This window comes from Ipomoea triloba, chromosome 10 (genome assembly GCF_003576645.1).
Source record: "Ipomoea triloba cultivar NCNSP0323 chromosome 10, ASM357664v1".
NCBI lineage: Eukaryota > Viridiplantae > Streptophyta > Magnoliopsida > Solanales > Convolvulaceae > Ipomoea > Ipomoea triloba.
Genome location: NC_044925.1, coordinates 21962169 through 21983216, shown reverse-complemented (window position 1 = coordinate 21983216; position 21048 = coordinate 21962169). Strand labels below are relative to the sequence as shown.

At 32.7% G+C, this 21048-nt stretch overlaps 3 protein-coding genes across 3 annotated transcripts; all 3 read right to left on the bottom strand.

The window, feature by feature from the left end:
• Positions 1 to 51: 51 nt before the first annotated feature.
• Positions 52 to 7376, bottom strand: LOC116032115 (SART-1 family protein DOT2-like). Its single transcript, XM_031274521.1, has 13 exons — positions 7197 to 7376; positions 4937 to 5897; positions 4293 to 4434; positions 4076 to 4130; positions 3419 to 3532; positions 3205 to 3301; positions 3049 to 3109; positions 2876 to 2935; positions 2165 to 2780; positions 1388 to 1740; positions 1036 to 1256; positions 744 to 828; positions 52 to 606 (listed from the first exon to the last, which is right to left on the bottom strand). The coding sequence occupies exons 2-13, from the start codon at positions 5851 to 5853 to the stop codon at positions 532 to 534; spliced, it is 2796 nt and encodes a 931-aa protein (XP_031130381.1). The 5' UTR covers positions 5854 to 5897; positions 7197 to 7376; the 3' UTR covers positions 52 to 531.
• A 3085-nt stretch (positions 7377 to 10461) lies between these two features.
• Positions 10462 to 11835, bottom strand: LOC116033549 (probable WRKY transcription factor 24). The gene is made up of 2 exons (XM_031276298.1): positions 11404 to 11835; positions 10462 to 10839 (listed from the first exon to the last, which is right to left on the bottom strand). Exons 1-2 carry the CDS (start codon positions 11787 to 11789, stop codon positions 10662 to 10664), a joined length of 564 nt encoding a protein of 187 aa, XP_031132158.1. The 5' UTR covers positions 11790 to 11835; the 3' UTR covers positions 10462 to 10661.
• Positions 11836 to 15250: 3415 nt separating this feature from the next.
• Positions 15251 to 16826, bottom strand: LOC116032908 (WRKY transcription factor 22-like). Its single transcript, XM_031275645.1, has 3 exons — positions 16395 to 16826; positions 16195 to 16308; positions 15251 to 15822 (listed from the first exon to the last, which is right to left on the bottom strand). The coding sequence occupies exons 1-3, from the start codon at positions 16769 to 16771 to the stop codon at positions 15408 to 15410; spliced, it is 906 nt and encodes a 301-aa protein (XP_031131505.1). The 5' UTR covers positions 16772 to 16826; the 3' UTR covers positions 15251 to 15407.
• Between the last annotated feature and the right edge of the window lie 4222 nt (positions 16827 to 21048).

The following is a 21048-nucleotide window of genomic DNA, read 5'->3' as shown; positions in this document are numbered from 1 at the left end:
AAAATTTTACAACACAAGACACAAATCTATAACATAAGACACAATTACTAATTTGTTTCAAGTACAAAATTCATACTCATAAGGACATAAGACACATGAACTAAGGTCCATAGTGCAATGTGAACTTTGGTTCATGGTATAATGATTGACATCCAACATGTGCGAACTCAAACTTGTTGGAATGTCTATATATTAGTTTCTATTCATATCAGCATACACCAAAAGGATAAATTGTTTACAGACGTACAAAACATAACTAGTTGGTTTCTAAACAACTGATTGTTTCATTGATATACCCTCTTCATCACCATCAAAGGCATATTTTGTTAATGCAAAGTGTAGCAAATGAAAGTGATCAACAATTCCAAATAAATTCAAGTGATAGGGAATCTGGTTCATTGATGCTCAACAAGATTGTAATGTCAATTATAACCGTTGATCTTGAGGGACAAGATTGATGATTTTCAACAAGAATGTAGTGCTAGCACCAGTTGCTTCAACCTTCAGCACATAGAGGTCATTAACTTCAAATCAGGTTCTAGGCTTCTTTTGTGAGTTGGAGTCACCTGGCTCAGGTTTCCTTTTTATGCCCAAGAAGTGTTCAACCTGAGATATTAAATAACACTGTACCTCAGAGAAAACACTAGTAGTAAATCCAGACTGAATAACAAAGTAGAAAAGATTATTATATGAAACTGCAAAGGGCTTTAGACAACAGAAACATAAGTTGAAAATACAATGACCTTTTTATCACCGAGCATAGGTGTTAAACCACCAGGAAGGTCCTTCTCAACAGTAGCAAAACCACTTCTGGGATCACTAGTTTGCCTGGCAACAGTAAAAATGCAAAATTGATATTTTTTTTAAAGAAGAAAAGAAAGATACATCTTTAAAGAATTATAAGTGCATATACCCATGCTGATAAATTTACTAGATGCTGTTAGTGATATAGCATTCAATATCAGCAATGCCTGTACCTGGGAGAAATTTCCAAATATCAAGGAGACAGAATAAATCAGTCAAGGAGAGACGTACCCTGGTTTAACATGTCCACTAAGAATAAGATAAGGAGTCTTCAGTTTTTCTTGAGCTTCCCTCATTCTCTCCACAGACTGTGATGGTGTGTCTGAATTTTTCATTTGTTTCACCTTTAGCTCTTCTTGGTATTGCCGCATGCGTTTTTCTTGTTTCATTTTGCCAGGGCCCTTTCCATGAAATTTATGGGAAAGCAACCGAAAGGCCTCTTTTGGAGTCAACTAGTAAAGCCAAAAAATAGAGTATGGTTAATAGGACACCCGATGCCTAATTACCTACAAATTGGATAGGAGGTAATTACAAAATACTGATGCAGAAATATGAAAAGGATTTGTCAAGCAACAGTACTTACAATTCGGCCATACTCATCAGTCCTCTCTATGTGTATTTCCTTGGGTCCTTCCTCGTCAATAATGCCAACAAGCTTGCTTTTCTTCTTGTCCATGTTTCGACCACCCCATTCAATTGTTTCCTTAAGTGTTCCTCGTTCTTTCAGAAGCCTGAGAGCTCCAGATAACCCCTTTCCAACAGCAGCTTCATGTATTGCACCATCTGGAGCCGCCTCTTCATCCTCCTCTGTGGCTGGTTCATTATTCTCAGTTTCTTTCACCTCTGTCCAGCCACCATCCTCGGTTATTGCTGCTTCAGGAGAATTCGGTGTCACATCTTCCATGAAAACATCTTCAGCATCTGGTTTTTTCGCATCTAAAACAGTAAAGTAAAATTAGATAACAGTAAAATACATCTACAAAAACTACAACACTTTATAAAAGAAGAAAACTACATAAATATATAGATCCAACATACTAAAAAGGACCAAAAACACACAAAAGATGTCCATGGAGAGAATGGAAAGCTGCACCTAGAAGTAAGAAAAAGTTATAGATTCAAAATTCACTCATCCTGAATGGTGTCTGAAAAAAAAAAAAAAACAGGGGAGGGGGATATAGGCGGGAAGCATCAGGGAACAGAAGCATTTCATATCTGGGTAAACCTCATAATCTAGTTGTACACAAGTTATGCAAGAGAGATGAGATCACACAGTCATGTATTGGATAAAACTGAGTAAAATACTGTGACATGTCAAATATTGAAAGCTATTGAGCATTACTATATTGATGTCACCTACCTTCATCAAGCTGAAGACCCCAGACAAACTCTTCCATTTCTGTGAAGACAACCTTATTTTCTTGCGAGTCTCCAATTGCAGGGTTGGAGTTATTATCTACAGTTGAATTGTTTGCATTTGAAGTGGCAAGCAATGCAATGGCCTCTGGTACAGATTTACCAGCCTCTTGTTTTTTCAGAGCTAATTTTCTTGCCCTTTCCAATGATTTTCGAAGCTCCTCATCATCGTCATCAAATACAGCATCATCTTCCTCTGCCTTGGTGGTAATAGCTTGCTCAGGTCGAAGTGCTTTAGATGCTTCCTGAGCCTTTGTATATGCAGTCTGGTATGCCTTACTTCGCATCTCAGCCTCAGCTCTCTCCTTTTCCTCCTTTAGGGCTTGCCTTGTCTTATCATTCCGAGTACCAAGATCCCCAGCACCCAGTCCAGTAGAAATAGCCTCTGTTTCAAGGGCATCTATGTCCAGCTTCTCTTTCTTTCTTAGAGATTTCTTTTTCTTGGGCTTCTTAAATTGAAGCATTTCTTCTTGAGTATAATAGTCTGTCAATATTTTACTAGAGGAATTGAGATCTTCAGTGTGGTTTTTTGTGGCAACCCCCTGAATTCTTCTCCGGAGCTGGCAATTCAAAAATAGAGCTTGGATTAACAGACAAATTCCTTGATACAATCCTTAGGGTCATTCACAATATAAATGAACAACAAATTAATTACCTCCTCCAGTTTCTTCTCTGCACCACCACTAAAACGTCCAGTTCCATCAAGGGTCACACCCTAAAGTTAATAATAAGCCAAGTAAAAAAGACAGTACTAATAAATATTGCACATCAGTAGCAGTAACTATAAATTTTTTTAAAAAATAAATAAATAAATAAATAAAAATTAACCTCCTCTTCCATCGGGTCATCATATTGTGGAAGCATTTTCTTTTCAGAATCAAACTCATCACTGCACAAATTAGAAAATAGAGAGATAAATCATCAACATCACAAACACCTTGGTCTATCACTAATTACGTTATTAATGATTACATTAAATCTTACCTCTGATCATAAATCCCTGTTTTCTTCTTTGCAGCCTTGTATGCATCGTCCCTCCGCTTCTGCTCTCCAATTTCAACATTTTCAAGCACATCAACCTCTGAGATATACAATATACCTCACCTTAGAATCTGAGTCCACAAATCCCAAAAAGATGAAGACTCAACAGAATATGCAAGAAAATGGGGGAAATATAAAATAAGACTTGAATGTGTACCTTGATTAACATCATCACCAGAAAGTATGCTCTGATCCTTGAGAGTTAAGACAACTGAACCTCCTTCAAGTACTTTGTCAAGCCCATGAAGAATTTTTGCCCCACTCAGCTCTTCTGTTGAAGGATGTATAATAAAAATTAGACTAATCCAATCAAATAAAGTTCATTCACATATCTCATTGACCCATACATTTGAATCTGAAAATTGCAAGCATATTGCCAATATTAAATCATTTAATAAACTATATATTGAGTTCTGTTCTCATTTGAGAACCCAACCACCAAATTTACCAAGACATAAAAAGGAGTGACTGCATTTCAGGAAAATCAAATTTCAGCTCAGACCAACCAACCCAAAGAAAAAGATTAACTTTTCCTGTAGATTCACAATACATCCTTCATTGAAAGTCAAGAACTTCAGTTCATTACTCACATCTGAGACAAAATGGCCCCTATTTCAAACAAATGCTTGCAACAGGTAATAATCTTATTCTATTGAGAGTTAAAGACAGAAGTACCACATCAAACTAATTTCCTTTCCCATCCCCCTATTTAGAAGTAACATATAATAAATTATGGATTCGCTAAAAATGAGAAAAAGATTTTAATGAAGAAAGATAGAGAGTGAGAGAGAGAGAGAGAGAAAGAGAGCAATACCAGTAGTGCGTCGTGTTGCTTCCTCATCATCACTTTCTTCTTGATCAATTCTATCCTGAAAAATTGATCATGCAAAGATTAATTCTTGTGCTGTTAACAAGAATCTGTTTTGTTTTTTTTTTTGGATGTGGTGTCTGGGGGATGGGGTGGGGTTTAATTTATATTTGATAACTGATAAGCAACAGATAAAGAATATCTGAAAACATAAACAATCTACCTGCTCTTCAAAAATCTTTGAGAGCTGCAACGCTTTCTCCTTTTCAGCCTTCCTTTTTTCCTCAATCTGGCGGCTCTTGTTAACCCATGCTAAAACCTCAGAGGCACCTTCTGGTTTTTTCTTCAACCTTTCTTCCTTCATCCTGGAAGTCACAAGGCTTTATGTGAGAATTAAAGCTAAATACCCACCAATATTTTCAAAATGTAGTTTTTCACATCCAATAAGAAATTGAAAGTTCATTCCTTTAACCAAAAAGTTCTTCTGTTTTTTCAGGCAATATCAGACAACACATTCCATTAAACAACATAGAGATCAAACATCATGAAGCTACAATCTTGAAAAATCACAGCCAAGCCAAAAAAAAACCAATTACAATTCGGCAAATGGATATTTAACCAAAACTTCAGAGTTGGGAATAGAGCAGAGACCAATTTTTTTATCCATAAAGTATATAGAATTACTAGGACCCAAAGCAGCATTTTCCCTACATAAAAGATGTTTTCATAAACCAGATGCATCAGAATGACACAGTATATAATATCCAGTAAAATATGTTCTTATAAAGTTTTGTTTCAGAGACAGGCATTAAAATACTGATAGATGCATAATCAATTCAGAAACTAAAATAATAATTAAGTACTTACTTCAAAATACGTTCCTCCAGCTCTGAAACAGCAGGCTGTGATCCAATAGATTCACCCTTCACAAGAGAAATCCTGGTATCCTCACCATCAGCTAGACCCATTTCCTGTTCAGATAAGTTCCCATCAATACCATCTTCTTCATTGAATCTTGGCATGTCATCATTCCCCACATGCATGCTCCTATTGTGACCCTCATCCTGTAGTTTCCGATAGCTTCCATCTGTGTCTCTTGACTTCTCCTTACCACGAACCACATCCCAATCCTCTCTAGTTCTCTGTTTCACCTTTTCTTTATCACTTGCATCTTTACTTCTCACCCTATCATATTCCCTTTCCCTTTCTCTCTGTTTCTCTCTATCCTTCTCCTTTTCTCTTTCTCTATCTTTTGTCCTCTCCTTGTCCTTGTCCTTGTCTTTATCCCTGCTTTTGTCTTTTGCTCTCTCCTTATCTCGACCCCGTCCACCATCCCTCTCCAAGTCATCCTTATCTCGCTCTTTTTCCTTTTCATGATATCTACGATCTTTCTCTCTTCCTCTATCTCTCTCTTTGTCTCTGTACTTGTCCCTGTCAGTATCTTTCTCTCGAATCCTGTCTCTGGTCTTGTCCTTTTCTGTATCATCTCTATCCTCCTTCCTTCTATCTCTACTGGACATCCGGTCCTTCTGTAAAGCTTTATCCTCTTTCTCTCCCTCTCTTAACCGTTCTCGATTTTTACTTCTATGTTCTTTTTCTTCTTTTCGGCCAGAAGTCTTGCTCTGATGCTTGCTTGAATCCCTAGATTTCTCAAGATCATTTTCTTCCAAAGCATCAAGTCCATCCTCACCCCACCTCTCCCTACCCGGAGAATCATCTTGTTCTCTCATTTCACCACTTCTTTCAGGCCTCAAGTCAGTCGAGTCAACATCCATCATAACCATTGGAATGAGCTACAGTATTATTTGTACCCTCTAAAATAGCTAATCTGTAAAAGAGAAAGACATTATCCATTAAGTTCATCAAAAAATCAAAGAACAGGTATGTAAGGAAAAGGGGAAAGCCTTGATATAAATCAAAGAAATTATGGCAACATGAAAGACTAATTAATTTAAATATTCTATGAAGGAGTAATGAAAAGTCATGAAAGAATGAAATTACCCATAGAAGACTAGTTTCATTGTTCATTTATTACATACATACATACATATACATAATAACAAGTTGAACTGCTCAGATTTTCAAGCACTCAAATAGTTGCATTCGTCTTCCTTCCCCAAATATGGAGTCCATGTGTATACACAGAATTACACATGTGCACACACACACACACACACAAAAATAAACAGTTAGCTCTCTAATTTATAGTGAAGTACTGAAATAACAGAATTGATATAGTATGCAGTCATTTTAAAATTATTGACTACTAACTATATATCCGTGTTACTTTTATATCTAGATCTGTCACATAATCAATATAAACATTTTTTTTTGGTTCATCCTTCAATTTATCCCAATACCGGGACTACCTTGACTAGATGAATCCTCAAAAGTTTTCTTTTAAAGAATTTTTCCATAACTAATCAACAAATCAGTAAATCACTAATTAGTGAATCAACATAAACATAAGCATTAAATAACAGATTAAGTAAATAATCCACATTAACAGATTAACAGATTAAGTAAATTAACAAATTAGTAGAAGGAATCCTACATTATGCCCAGAAAAGTGAATCCAAATTGAACACTTAATATATATAACAGAATATTACTTTAATAGGTACCATAGCATTCTAGTATATACTCAATAGGAATCTAGATGAGTTCCAGAGCCAAGCAACTTTCTATTGCTCCTCCAATGGGAAGCACTAATTTTGTAGGCAGAAGAAGAAACTAGCAATCTTTTTTTGGCTAATTTTGGTCCATTCTGCTGTTGCATTGTGAGAAGCTAACACAGGAAATTCAAATTTCATTCGAAATAAAGGGGCAGCTATATTGTATGAACCCTACTCTGCTCACTTTTTCTCAAAATCACAACTAATAAAAAAAAACACAAAATTGGGAGTTGGGACAATTAGGGCAAAAACTATCAGCAGGGCAACTTCAAAACTAGGGAAATTAATGCAGAAAAGAAATTAGGTCAAACAAAAAAATTAGGAAAATTAGGCGAATAAATTATTGAAATTAACCTTTATAAGTTCAAGACTTCAAGGGGTGAGATTGTTGATGTTAATTACTTAATTAGTAAATAGTAAGGGAAGAATCGAAGAAGAGTAGAAGACCAAACCTGGTGGGCTGTGGGTGGTGTCGACTGTCGAGGGCTCGAAGCGATTGGCGAGGGCCGAGGCAGAGACGGACAGGCGGTGGCGTCGGCGAGACGGTGGCCGGTGGCGACGTGGTGGACTGGCGACGCAGTGGGCAGTGGCGATGCAGAGAGAAGAAACGTGGAGCCAAGCCTGGAGGTGAGCTGAACTAATGAAACAAAGAAAAAAAAATTATATATATATATATATATAAATTTGGGGCTGTATAATTTTGGGCAGTGGGGGGCTGGGGGCTGTATAAAAAAAATAAAAAAATAAAAAATTATTCGCCTAATTTTGGGCAGTGGGGGCCTTATAATTTTAGTAAACACGAACCCAATCCTTCTAATTTTAGTAAATAATCTTTTCGGATTTCGGTCGGATTGATTCAGATTTCAATTTTAATTTGGAGTAGAAAAAAATAAGATAACTAAACACAAAATATTTAAAATATAATTTCATTCAAGTTCAACTATTCAAGTACCAATAATTTTACAACTTACAAATTATAAATTTGCAATTCACAAACTTTGTTTGATTCAAAGTCCAAACTGTGTAACAGTCCAAGTCTAACTGTGAGTGTTATAGTTACATTTATACAAACTTAAAACAGTTCAAAATAAAATTTCACAAAGAATTAGACATGAAGATTTACAACAAAACTTTTGCACAGTAAAGGCTATGCTTTTTACTATCACATGCAAAAACTTTTGCACAGTAAAGACATTTGCCCTTAATTAATTTGCTCTCAGCATCAATGATCTTTTCAAAATTATCACATACTTTGGACCTAGACTCCACCACCACTTTCCTCTTCTTAGTAGAAACAACAGGATTAGAAGGCATAGGTTGTTGAGGATTTCTCTCAATGCCTTGGGCTTCTACTCCATGTTCTTCTTCAATTGAGGTTGGAGGGTGTCCAGGTGCACTGATGCTTTCCATCTATATAAATAGGCATTAGTAAACATAGCATCCATCTATATAAATAGGCATTAGTAAACAAATGTCTAAATAAATATAGCAGACAGATTACAACATTACATAGACTGCAGAGCAGACACATACCTTCCACTATTTTGTATGTAAAATGCATACAGATATGAGATAGCAGATATATAGGATTCATAAACAAACTGCAGACACATAGAGATTAAAGCTTTAAGCTTCCAGCATTTTGTATGTAAAATGCATACAGATATGAGATAGGGCAGATATATAAAATTCATAAACATATTGCAGACACATATAGATACATATTCATGAAGATTACATATTGGACTTCCACCATAAAATTCATTATCAAGTTTGAAACTTCAAATCATCATCTAAATGGAATTGCCATATCTTTAGGGGCTTAGGGCTTTGGGGGCTGGGCTCATTAGCTCATAATTAGGGCAACATATTCACATATTCAAGCTTCAAATTCATAAAACAACCTTAATTCATAAAATCCATAAGCACATTACAGAATACAGATTACAGATTCCATCAATGTGTACAAATTGAAACATAAATACAATATGTACAAATTTATGGGTCCTTTTACCATAAACTTGAAACCATATATCAGAAATTTCAGAAATTAATCATCTATAGGGTTTTGCCCAAAAAATTAGGGCTTAGTGAATCAGTGACCAAAAAATTAGGGCTCATAGCCTCCCAGATTCACCATTACAACAAATTTACACACAAATCACAATATCAATCATTAATAACACATACTATCAAGTATCAATCATCAATAACACAACTACATAAGAACCCTAGAAATATAGTACTAAATTTATAAAAGATTTTAGATTACTTATTTTCTCCAATATTTTCCCAGAGAACTGGGGCTTCAACTTCAACAAATCAACACAGGGACATGCGACTTCCACCACTGGCTTGACTGCTTGAGGCTTCCACCACGGCTCAACCGTCCACCGACGTCTATTACGGACAGTGAACTCAAGTACGGGCTATAGGGCTAGGGATGTGCAGAACGGGCGACGACAGAACCCTCGAAGTCTTGAAGACTCAAAGACAAGAGACTAATATAGAAGTACAAAACAAGAGAAGACAAGAGACTAAGAAACTCTCAATGTCTCAAAGATGGAGATTGGACAGAAATCAGAGAAGAGAGAACAAAGAAGAATCAAGAATGGTTTGAGTGTCTCTAAGAGAAGAGAGAAGTCAGAGAACGAAGGGTCTCTGAGAGAAGAGAGAAGTTAGAGAACGGAGGGAGAAGAGTCGCGACTGCGCAGGAGACGGGTCGAATGATTAAGGTGCGGTTGCTTTAGGTGTAATTTTCTTCTCACGGTGTGTGATTTTAAGGTGCGTGATTTGTATGCTTAAGGTGCGTGAGTGTTGAAACTTAAGGTGAGTGAACCTAAAGCTTAAGGTGCGTGTATATATACACATGGAAATGGTAATAAATATAGTTCATGTACTATGTGTGCGTATACACACACAAATTTCGAGAAAAAAATAAAAATGAAAATAAATACATATATATGAACATATATAGAATATAAAATTGAAAAAAAAATCATGTACATGATAGTGGAAGCTGACATATTAATTGTAGGAGTTTGAAAGATGCCTAAGAATATATGTATTTAATTATAAAAATTGAACCAAACAACATAATAGACATATTCTACGAAATGGCATTCCATTCTAAGTATATTTCATGAACTAAACATCACGTAAGAGCATTGGCAATAGTTAAAAATTTTAATAGATTTTTGCCAAGTAACTTTTTAGCATGCCCTATAGGTGCATGAAACACATGTGTCCTTTTGGCGTGCACATTTTGTGTATGGAGAATGCTATTTTATTTTATTTTTCTTTTTACAACAAATTTTGCCAAGAACTTCATTTATATGAGTTAAGAATACACTTTATCTCCTCTCCCCTCTCTCATCTCTATGCCAACTAACAAAGAAAAAATCTACAAAAAAACTTTTTAAAAAATCATTGTTGGTACGGTGTTGCTCTAATTAATAGAACCCCTTTATCAAAGGGTATTTTTAAATTAATAAAAAATATATAGGTTATGAATAGCTAGTACCAATGGAAACTTTAGGAATGCACAAACTTGACTTGTACAATAAGACAATTGCATTTTTTGAGTTAGATTGTCCCGTTGCATTTTTATGAGTAGTTTAATGGTTATTTTTATCTGTATTCTTTTCTCTGAAAAAAAAAACCAAAACAACTCAAAATATTTGGAAAGTAGAATATATCTAATAACATGCATGTCATTTGTATTTCTTTCATATACATACAACTGATACAATTAAGGAAATATTTCAAAAGTCATATATATATATAGTTTGCATGTGTATATATTAGCAGAGATCAATGAGTTCTCCCCTTGAGGATCGGAATTGATTGATTAATGTATAATTAAAGTAGAATTAGCAGTAGGCAATATAATTGATGATGAGGTGTGTAGTATAGTATTAGAATCTGGGAAGGAAGTGAAGTTGTTTGAGAAGTGGAGTTAAAGTCTCCATAAGTTTCTCGCAAGGATGATTGTGAATGCCTTCATAAGTTGTCACCACAATGCTTCTATCCTTTGACAGTCTCTGAATTTGTTTCTTCACATTGCATGTGTGGTGTGTGCACCGGTAATAACTCCTGAACAAATAATAATAATAATAATAATAATAATAATAGCTTGCAAATTACACAAGAGAGATAAACTGCATTAAGAAGACCTCATGTGACGGCCAATTAAGTAGATGTTGACAAAAATCAAAACCGATTACCTTTAGATATAAGAATTATACTTTACCCACCTGATCATCCTGGCTTTTAGGGGCACTTAATACACTTTTGATATATACACACTATGGTATACGTACAAGTTGAATTCAAATTAATTAAAGTACAACTTTATTTGACAATGTGAGCTCTATATAAATTAAATTTTATAGTTTTAGTGCATAATATTTAGGTCAACAAGATTGCTATTTTTCTTGAAACACGCATGATTTTCTACAATATTGTTGTATTTGTTATAAACATTCTCAATTATTTTTAGTACAAATTAAAGAATCAATACCACACCATCCGTTCTATTTTGTGACCACTCATTTAGAATTATAATAAAATTGCTATTATTATTATTATTATTATTATTATTATAAATGTTTTTAAAAAAATTAAGAAGGCAAAAAAAGGAAATTAAATATAATTTACCTTGGATGGGTGCTATTTTTGACAGATTTTTGCCCATATTTTCTCCATTTAAATCCATCGTCAAGAATATCCTCACTGCTCCTCGTATGAAACGCAATTCTGGGCGGAAAGTTATTCTTCTTACCACTCTGCACCAACTTCTTCCCTTTACTCTTATTCCCGTTTTCACTCAACACCTGCGCCTGCGTTTGATCCACACAGCCCGAAAGCAGCCCGACCCAATCGATGTCCGGCCCGAGCTGAGCCGAGCTTTGCATCGTCGGCGCCAGTAAAGGGCTCAACAATGAAGGCGGCGGCGGAGCTTGCAAGGAAGTGGACGGAAAGGAGAAGAGTTGCGGTGGCAGGTCGTTGGCGTTGGATATCAACTGCGGCTCGTCTCGTTCCATGAATTAATGACGTATGGAATGGAAGCAACAACGTAGGATAGATAGATGATGTTGTTGGGCGAAAATGTTGGATTGCGGATTCGTGTTTGGGTACTTAAAAGGAGACGCAGGTAGGTGAGGGGCGTTGGACGGTTTTTCATTTTTGCATGCTCATGACGAGAAAGAGATGTATTATTAAATTATTATATACTTTTGAGTAAAAGCAGTGTTTATATTCTGATGACCCACAGCCTAAATGTATATTAAAAAAAAATAAAAATCTTCGAATGGTCAATGGACAATAATTAAAGAGGATACAACATGACTCTTGTACTTATATACTTATATGATCACATATTTTCTTATACTTCTTTTCTCTAGAGGACTAAGTTAAAAGATTTAAAACTGCAACATACAATCTTGCAAAGTTGGAGGCATTCTTTGCAACTTTTTTATTTATTTATTTATTTTTTTTAACTTAGGTGATTCGGGCCAATTTTGTTGAACTAATCATAAGCTCACATACAGGACGACCCTACTACTAACGTCACTGTTTAGAACTTAAGGTAAATCGCGAGTCACACAACCAGTCCACTAGTCATATCCTAGTGGGTGCATAAGGGATTCAAACCTCACAGTGTCGACTCCAATTATAACCTTTAAGTCCGGCGACGAACCAACTACGTTGAGCCTGGGGTATTCTTTGCAATTTTTTTTATAGTGTGGCAGTATGGCACCAAAATGAGTCGTCACAAATATTTGAGAAATCAAAATATTTTTTCACCTTAAAATTATGATACTTATTATTTAATTAGAATGTGAGGTATTTAAATATTTTAGTCTATATAATATATAGAATTATGGTTTTATAATTTTATTTACTTTGAAGAGATAATAATTATTAATAGTATTATATTTATCAATTGATTGATATCGTCATAATTAAAATTTATTGTGCATTAATATAATAATTATATATTTTGAGGAAAAAAATTTGTATGTATGTGTGTAGAGAAAGAGAAAGAAGAGGGCAGAGGGTAGCTAGGTTATAAGCCATGATAAAGGTCAACTACATTTTACCTAATAAAATCTGTTCAACTGCCTTATTTGAAATGGCCAAACGTGCTCATTCATATTAAGTTTACAATCAAATTACACAATTTACATCTTCTTCAACTTTATTTTAATTTATCCAAACACTTAAATTTATATTATAATTCAAAAATTAGGGAGTATGTATTGGTGGAGGGGGTTGAGAGGGTAGCCGGTCCATATTTTTCATGCAAGATTATGAATTTCTTGTGTAATATAATATAAAAGGAATATAGGAGATGTTGTTAAACAATAATAAGTATATATATGTTATAATAACTACTCCAGTTTCTGAATTCTTATGCAGTCAAGTCTTAGCTTGCATCACTCAAGGTAATAAATAGTAAATTAGTATGTTTGTTTCAGGAATATATGTTTTAGAAATCTAGTTACAAATTACCAATAAAAATATATATATTTTTAGAGTGACGAGGAAAACTAACTTGCACTCACTCTTTGATAATGTATATTGAGTTTATTTATGGGGTAAATTTTATTTTTTATTTTTATCGATCTTTTGCATGCAACAAACCAAAATATGCAACAACACCAACAAGAAAGTATATATGAATTAATTGTTTGATGAGTATGTATATATGACATATTCATTTTGAATTTTGTTGTGACTACGAATTTGAGTAGTATCAGTTATTACATGTTGTTGAACTGTCCACCTCGGCTTTGAACTTGCATGGAATAGCTTCTAGAAATTGGTGATACTTACTTGAGTATGAATCATCATCATCATCATCATCATTCAACTTCTCTCAGCTCTCACCATATTTTTGAACAAACATTTTTTTTCTGGGGGTCCTTCATGGTTGTCTCTATTGGTGTTCTTGTGTTGTAAATATGGCACTTAATAAGTCATAAAAGTAACTATTTTAAGTTTTAAAGATATCTTAGAGACCAAATGCATGCACATTACAATTTTTACAAGTGACTATTTTAATTTTTCAAGAGATAAAAATTGTCACAATCGGCCACCTAAAACACCGATTATAAGTAGTTTAAGTAGTGTTTCAAAATAAGTTAGTAACTACTAACTTTTAAGCTAACTTATAAGTTAAATATGCCAAATAGAACCTAAAAATGAATATTTATTAGTGATTCATATTACAATATAAACCATGATCCACAATATAGGCAAATTATTGTGTGGGTTGTGGTCCACACAATTATGTGGACCATGGTCCAAAAACGACGTTGATTTGACGTTAAAAAAAATCGTGTAGAATAATAAACATTCTGGGTAAGATAATGTATTTTATGTGTTAGAATGAAATTTCTATGGTAAAATAATATACTTTATATGTTTTCGGACTGTGATCCACGCAATAATGATTGCAATATAATATGCCATCTCAATATCTCTAATCTCATCCCCTGGAAGGCCCAATATTTGTACACATATTGGCCCATTATTACAATCTCCTTTCTTTGCTTGCTTCATCAAAATTTCTCGTTTAGCCCATCAATTCGGTTATTCACTACTGATTACTGAAAGTACATATGTTTGTTTCTCTTGGATTCCAATTATTTAGTTAATTCTAAACGAAGAGCTTGTATTGAAAGTGTTCCATACCTGTTCTAGATAGGTTGGGTCAAGTTTTGAATTTGAAAAATAGTTAATTATAGTGAAGGTTCGTTCAATAAAAATGTTCAACTTGAGAGACTAAAAGAGGTACGGTTAATCTATCAGTTATATAATTTTAGTCGTTTTATTTCAAGTACACCCTAAACTTTACAGAACAATTGTGATTTTTGACCTTTGAGTAATGAAAATGAAACTCCATTGGTGGAAATTTTTATACTAAATTAAAAACACATGCTAACCAAATATGTAATATAAGCTAAATTGTAACGAAATTTCATAGTCATGTTCTTCGAAGGACGAAAAGTGTAACTTTTTTTTTTCTTTTTGGTAAAATTATAGGTGTATTTTATATGAATAATAATAAAAAGAGAATAACTAAAACACCAAAAATTTCATATATAATTAAGTGGCAAAAAAAAAAAAAACATTTTCCTCCTAGCCAATATTAACCCTAGCTACTACATTAATGAGATTAAAGGCTTTTGGAGGCAACACCAGCTAAATAAGTTGTTCAGATAGTTGGCGTAGTATTCACAAGGTTATAAATTTGACTTATTCATCAATTGACATTCTTAATTTGAGCCACTTAGCTATGAACAATTTAGATTAATTTACATCATTGTGATTATTTGCCAACAAGGGTCATAAGAGCACTCATAATACACATTTGAATAGCAATTGATTTCTTGTAAATCAAAGATTAAGGGAAGATGATTAGGCTTTTTAATGCTTCACCCATGGCTTTGGAGAGGATGCAAATTGTTGTTGTCCGCACGAGCTTAACTCACTGTGATAAATAAACAACATAAATAAAATTACTAAATGATCTCTTCATGAGATGGGATAATGTACAAAGCTGACGAATGATGACTAGCTAGCTACAAACTACAAAGTATCAAAAACTTATAATTTTATAATTTTCTCTCTCTCCCTCCCTAAGTCGGGTCGGGCTAGCTATAGAGAAAAGATTGATCACAGGCAGAAGAAAAGTGAGAAATAAGTCCATCAAGATCATCTAACCCAGCAAAGAAATCATCCTCCACGTCGTATTTCACATTATTAATATTGTACTCATTTTTCTCCTCCTCTTTTACCGTCGCCGGAGAAACAACCGACGACGAAAACGCCGGCGACATGAATGATGCCGGAGGGTCTTCACTTGAATAATTATCTTGGGGTTTTTTTGAGGCCGCCGGCGTAGGAAACTTGTTCCTGATGGTCCCGGCTAGCGAATTCCGGCGGGTCGGCTGGCTGTGGCAGTGCTCCGCCGTGTAGGTTACGATGAACATCCCAGGTTCGCTACAGCTTCTCTCCACTTGTTTCCTCGCCAGACAACCTTTTGAGCTGCTACACCGGTAATAGCTCCTGCATGCATATTTAATTAACCATAATTAATCAAATTCATAAATTACTTCCCAAAATCTACTCAAATATACCACAGATCGGACTATCGGATTGGAGTAACAACTCAAATATAGAGCTCCAACTCAAATTTACATTTTTTTTGATTAGGGAACCCGTAACTAATATCCTAGGGTGTGCTTGGGTAAATCCAGTCCTGTAACATTACATAGTTGACTGGCTCAAACTATAATGATGTAATCTTGTGGTTACCAATTCAGTTGACGGACTAATTTGTTTGATTACCTTAAATTTATAATTTTTAAACACAGCTGATTAAAGTTTTAATTAGTTAAGACTATTCTTAATTACATCAAAGCTAAGGAATCATATTACCTTGGATATGGTGAACCTTTGATAGGTTTTTGGCCATATTTTCGCCAAGCCCACTTATCATCAGAAAGCTCTTCAAGTGGTACCTGAAGCACCACTCTTTTATGCTCACTTTTCCTGTCAAAAAGTTAACAACTTAGCTTAAACTCAAAGGTAACTGTACTATACCCACAAAACTTTCTTGTTTCTTATCATTCACCAACCTTCTTTTATATTTAGGCACATAAACCGCCGTCGCCGGAGGAGCAGCCGGCGGCTGCATCTGATAATCATCTTGTAATTCCACCGCCTGTTGTTCGTTGACTTCTTTAGGGAAACAAACGGGCGAAGAAGCACAGACTACTGGGTTGTAGAATGGCTTGTAAAGCTCTTCCAGTTCATCACTGTTCCAAATCCTAGTCATCTCCGACCCGACAACATCCTCAAACACCCCGAAATCCTCGTCCGGCGACACACGACCGTCAAACGCTCCGAAACCAGCGGCGGCGGCGGCGGAATCACGGGTTGAGGATCCATGAACGACGGCTTGTAAGGCTCCGTCTTCAAGGCGGCATCCACCAACGGACTGAGCCATCATCATCGAATCGAAGTGATTAGCAGAAAATGATGAAGGTGAAAAGGTAGAGAGATGAATGGCGCTGACTTTGAGATATCATGCTTTATCAAGGGATATTTAAAGAAAAGAGAGATTTTTTTTTTTAAAAAAAAAAATTAAAGATTTTATTTTTTTGGTGAAATTTCAGTGAACGCATGGGACAAAAAGGGGGCTGGTTTTGGGGGTTTGGCCTTTTGGCTTTTGCCCATTCCTTGGATTGGTTTGACTTTGTAAAAATGTCAGAGGGGGATGCCGAGCTGGAATATAATTACACGCTTTCTTATATTCTATGTTCTCATTTGTTGACGTCTTGACCAGGGTTTTATTAACTTCTAATAATAATAAAAATAAAAATAATAATAAGGTATTAGCCTTTAGCGGTGTAATTTGGAAGAAATCCATATAAAATTATTATTTTCTTCAATTAAAATCATTAGGTAATATTATGATAAATAGGGTGTTTGGTAAATAACAAAACAATTAATTTTTAGTAAATTTGTTTGACTTTAGTGGCTTGACTTATCAAATCACTATTATTACTTATAAACTTTAATTTAATAAAGATAACATTTTATTTTCATTTACTATTTAATTATTTATAAACCCAAATCTAAGTAATAATCAAATAAAAAAATTCAGTCATAAAGTGGATATATAAAAGAGTAATTTTTATTAGGCGGTATAACACTATCCATTACATTATTTTCTTAGTTACCATATATAATCCATTATTATTATTGTTGTGTTGTTGTTGTTGTTAAATTAAAATATTTTTAATTTGAGATACTATTACAAAATTTAAAATATGGATAAAAACATGATGGCAGAAATGATAGGGGGTGAATTGAAAGTAAATTATAAATTAAATTATCACTTGCTATAAATAATAATTAAAAAATAGATTTTAAAAATAAGCATCACCTTCTTATTGCTAAACTTGTATATATATTATTAATCAGGGGATAATGCTGATTCAGCAACGCTCCATCAGATTTTCTCCGATCCAGTACCCATATATGCATACGAGAGGCTAGGTAGGTGGTACGGAGGTTTTCTACCAAAACTATGGAGTTACCAGTTACATACCACACTTGCAGCTAGCTAGGGACTTCCTATATATATTCTTTTATCAGTTTTATATGTTTGTTGGCAATGAAGGAAACAAAACAAGAAGTTAAAGGACACTATACATCAAAGATTCATTGAAATTTCACGAAATTGAGATGTATATACGGAGTATAATTAAATTAAGAATAATTAGTGTGATTCTTGTCAATACCTTTTTTACGTGGTGGTTTGCTGGTTATTACACAGGATGACAGGAATAGAATTTATACGTGCACACAATTGGATAGTGACTGCGGATATTTCATGTCACAAAAAAAAAAAAAAAGGAGTAATGTTACACATTTCTCTTTCTCTCTAATGTTAATTATGTACGTCCATTTTTAATCCATGGTAAGGTTGGTCATTTCATGAACACCAATGAAAATAAAGAGTCTTGTTGTCATGTTAAGAGTGAATTTAGAGGTAATTTTAGAATGAAAAAAAACATTATTCATAATTAAATAGTCTTTGTATGCAGGTTTTTTTTTTTTAATCAAAATGTTTGAGAATTAGCAGTATTTGATTTATTAGTAATCATTTTGAGACATTATTTTGATTGTGGTCCATTGATAATAGGAATCGAGGTAAAAATTTTGTTATTAAAGTGTGCCAAGAAATAGGGAAAAAGGCTTGGCCAAGGCTAAGAAGCTTTCCCTATCCCAAACTAAAAGAAAATGTGAATGTAGACTATTATATAAATATTTTAATAATCTATCTATCTATATATAATAACATTATCTTCCTTCTAAAGTTTCCCGCCCAAAGTTAGTGGCATTTTGGTAAAATCTATTATTTTATTTATTTATTAATTTATTTCTTAATCTATTAATTATTAATTTATTATGGTTAAATGTTGGTGATTGAATAATTGGATTTATTAATTAATTAAAATGTTAAAAAGGTAATATAATATGGTAATATTAATTGGTGATTGAATAATTGATGATATATGTGCTATATTTGGTGATATATGTGATATATTTGGTTACATATTTGTAATTTCGATTAAGTTATTTCAATTAAATAAAATTTAATACATAATTTCAAGATGTATTCTTCATCCAGTACATTAATAATTTTTTAATAACATAACATAATTATATATGTGATTTAAGATTGAAATAAATTCCTTTTTTTTTAAAGATATATATAGTTATGAAAGTCCACGGAAAATCCTTGAAGATTTTTATACATAAATTTATAATCAATAAAATTTATCAGTAGCCTATTAAATTATAAAATATTGATATATTAATTTTATGGTAATAAATTATAACAGTAGCATAATTATGTAATACCACTGAAAATTGTTTATGGTAATTAATTATTATATGTAATACCACTGAAAATTGTTTATGGTAATTAATTATTATGATAGTATATTTATATAATTGTTTATGGTAATTAATTATTATGATAGTATATTTATATTTTATAGATTAATACATATATGTGCATTAATGTAATACCACTGAAAATTGTTTATAGTAATTAATTATTATGATAGTATATTTATATTTTATAGATTAATATATATACGTGCATTAATGTAATACCACTGAAAATTGTTTATGGTAATTAATTATTATGATAGTATATTTATATTTTATAGATTAATACATATATGTGCATTAATGTAATACCACTGAAAATTGTTTATGGTAATTAATTATTATGATAGTATATTTGTATTTTATAGATTAATACATATACATGCATTAATGTAATACCACTGAAAATTGTTTATGGTAATTAATTATTATGATAGTATATTTGTATTTTATAGATTAATACATATACATGCATTAATGTAATACCACTGACAAATGTTTATGGTATAGCTTTATTTATTTATTTATTATGGTAGAAAATAATAATCTATTGCTATATCTATATCTATATAATAATATATAAAAATATATTAGTTATAATTGTATGGAATTCTATTAATTATAATTGAATTCCATATATATTATATTACAATACCTATTTGTTTACAAATTCATTTATTTATTACCATTTACCAATTATTACCAAAAGATATGTTATTATTACATTAATGGTGAAAACATATGAATGGCAATCAAATGAATTACCAATTACCAATTACAAATTATTACCAATTACCAATAATAGCTCTGTCTCTCTCTTTATAGCTATAAATACAAGAAGAAATCCAGTCAACCACCACCACCAATTTTAATCTCTCTTAGTTCTGTTGTTTTTCGTTTGTGAAAGCATCAATGTACATAGGAAGAACCTCCCTTCTCCAAAAAAGTGTGACACGTTTTCTATTTTTTTTTTTTACTGTTCTTATCTTATCTTCTTCTTTTTTTTTTTTATTAAATTCATTGTAGGTTCTTATATTTTGCAATCACAAGCGCGAGAGTTAGTTGTTGGTAGCTTCAACTGTCGAAAGGTAAGCTAATTTGTCAAATAACTACAACTTTTATTCTAAGTATTAACTATTCTTTTTGAATTGATTTTTTTTAAAACTATTCGTTCATATTTGAAATATTATATTTCCAGCTCTCTTGATTCTTTAATTACAAATGTAGATATTTGGAGCCTAATAAGCAATGTGATGCAAATGATAATGGATCTGTTAAGAGATGTGAAAGTTGAGAAGCAATTAATAGAATATTTTCCTGTTGAAATCATTGTCATTTTATGTTTTTGGGCATTAAAGATTTCAAATTTTAAATTTGTGTAATTTGTTTAAATATTAACATTTCATGGTTTTACATTACTTTGAATATGTAGTTGTTTTATTCGTTTATTCATACCATGTTTAGAGGTGAAATTATAGTTCAAAAAAAATATTAAAAAATAATTAACTGAAAATTAAACGGCACAGGATTTAGGCCATTTGAAAAAGTAAATTAATATTAATATTTGATTGAAAACTGAACAAAAAAAGGAATTGAATTTATTTTGACAATTAATTTATTAAAATTATATTAATAATATTAATATTTATGAAGGAAAAAGAAATGAATATATTAATATTTCATTGGAAATATAATTGGCAATTATATTTTTATAATTATATTACTTATTAATTATATTGAAATGAATATTAAAATATTTTTATGAATGAAAAAGAAAATAAATATTACACGCGGGAATTTGTTATTAATATTATGTTACTAATG

What these genes read in the sequence shown, in the direction of transcription:
- LOC116033549 (XM_031276298.1), bottom strand. Translation starts at nt 11,789, where the DNA reads ATGGAACGAGACGAGCCGCAGTTGATATCCAACGCCAACGACCTGCCA. An exon ending in AAAAATAGCACCCATCCAAG is followed by an intron (nt 10,840 to 11,403) that starts GTAAATTATATT and finishes TTATTTGTTCAG; the next exon opens with GAGTTATTACCGGTGCACAC.
- LOC116032908 (XM_031275645.1), bottom strand. Translation starts at nt 16,771, where the DNA reads ATGATGATGGCTCAGTCCGTTGGTGGATGCCGCCTTGAAGACGGAGCC. An exon ending in GTGCCTAAATATAAAAGAAG is followed by an intron (nt 16,309 to 16,394) that starts GTTGGTGAATGA and finishes ACTTTTTGACAG; the next exon opens with GAAAAGTGAGCATAAAAGAG. An exon ending in AAAGGTTCACCATATCCAAG is followed by an intron (nt 15,823 to 16,194) that starts GTAATATGATTC and finishes ATATGCATGCAG; the next exon opens with GAGCTATTACCGGTGTAGCA.
- LOC116032115 (XM_031274521.1), bottom strand. Translation starts at nt 5,853, where the DNA reads ATGGTTATGATGGATGTTGACTCGACTGACTTGAGGCCTGAAAGAAGT. An exon ending in AGCAACACGACGCACTACTG is followed by an intron (nt 3,533 to 4,075) that starts GTATTGCTCTCT and finishes ATCCTTCAACAG; the next exon opens with AAGAGCTGAGTGGGGCAAAA. An exon ending in CAGAGAAGAAACTGGAGGAG is followed by an intron (nt 2,781 to 2,875) that starts GTAATTAATTTG and finishes TTGAATTGCCAG; the next exon opens with CTCCGGAGAAGAATTCAGGG.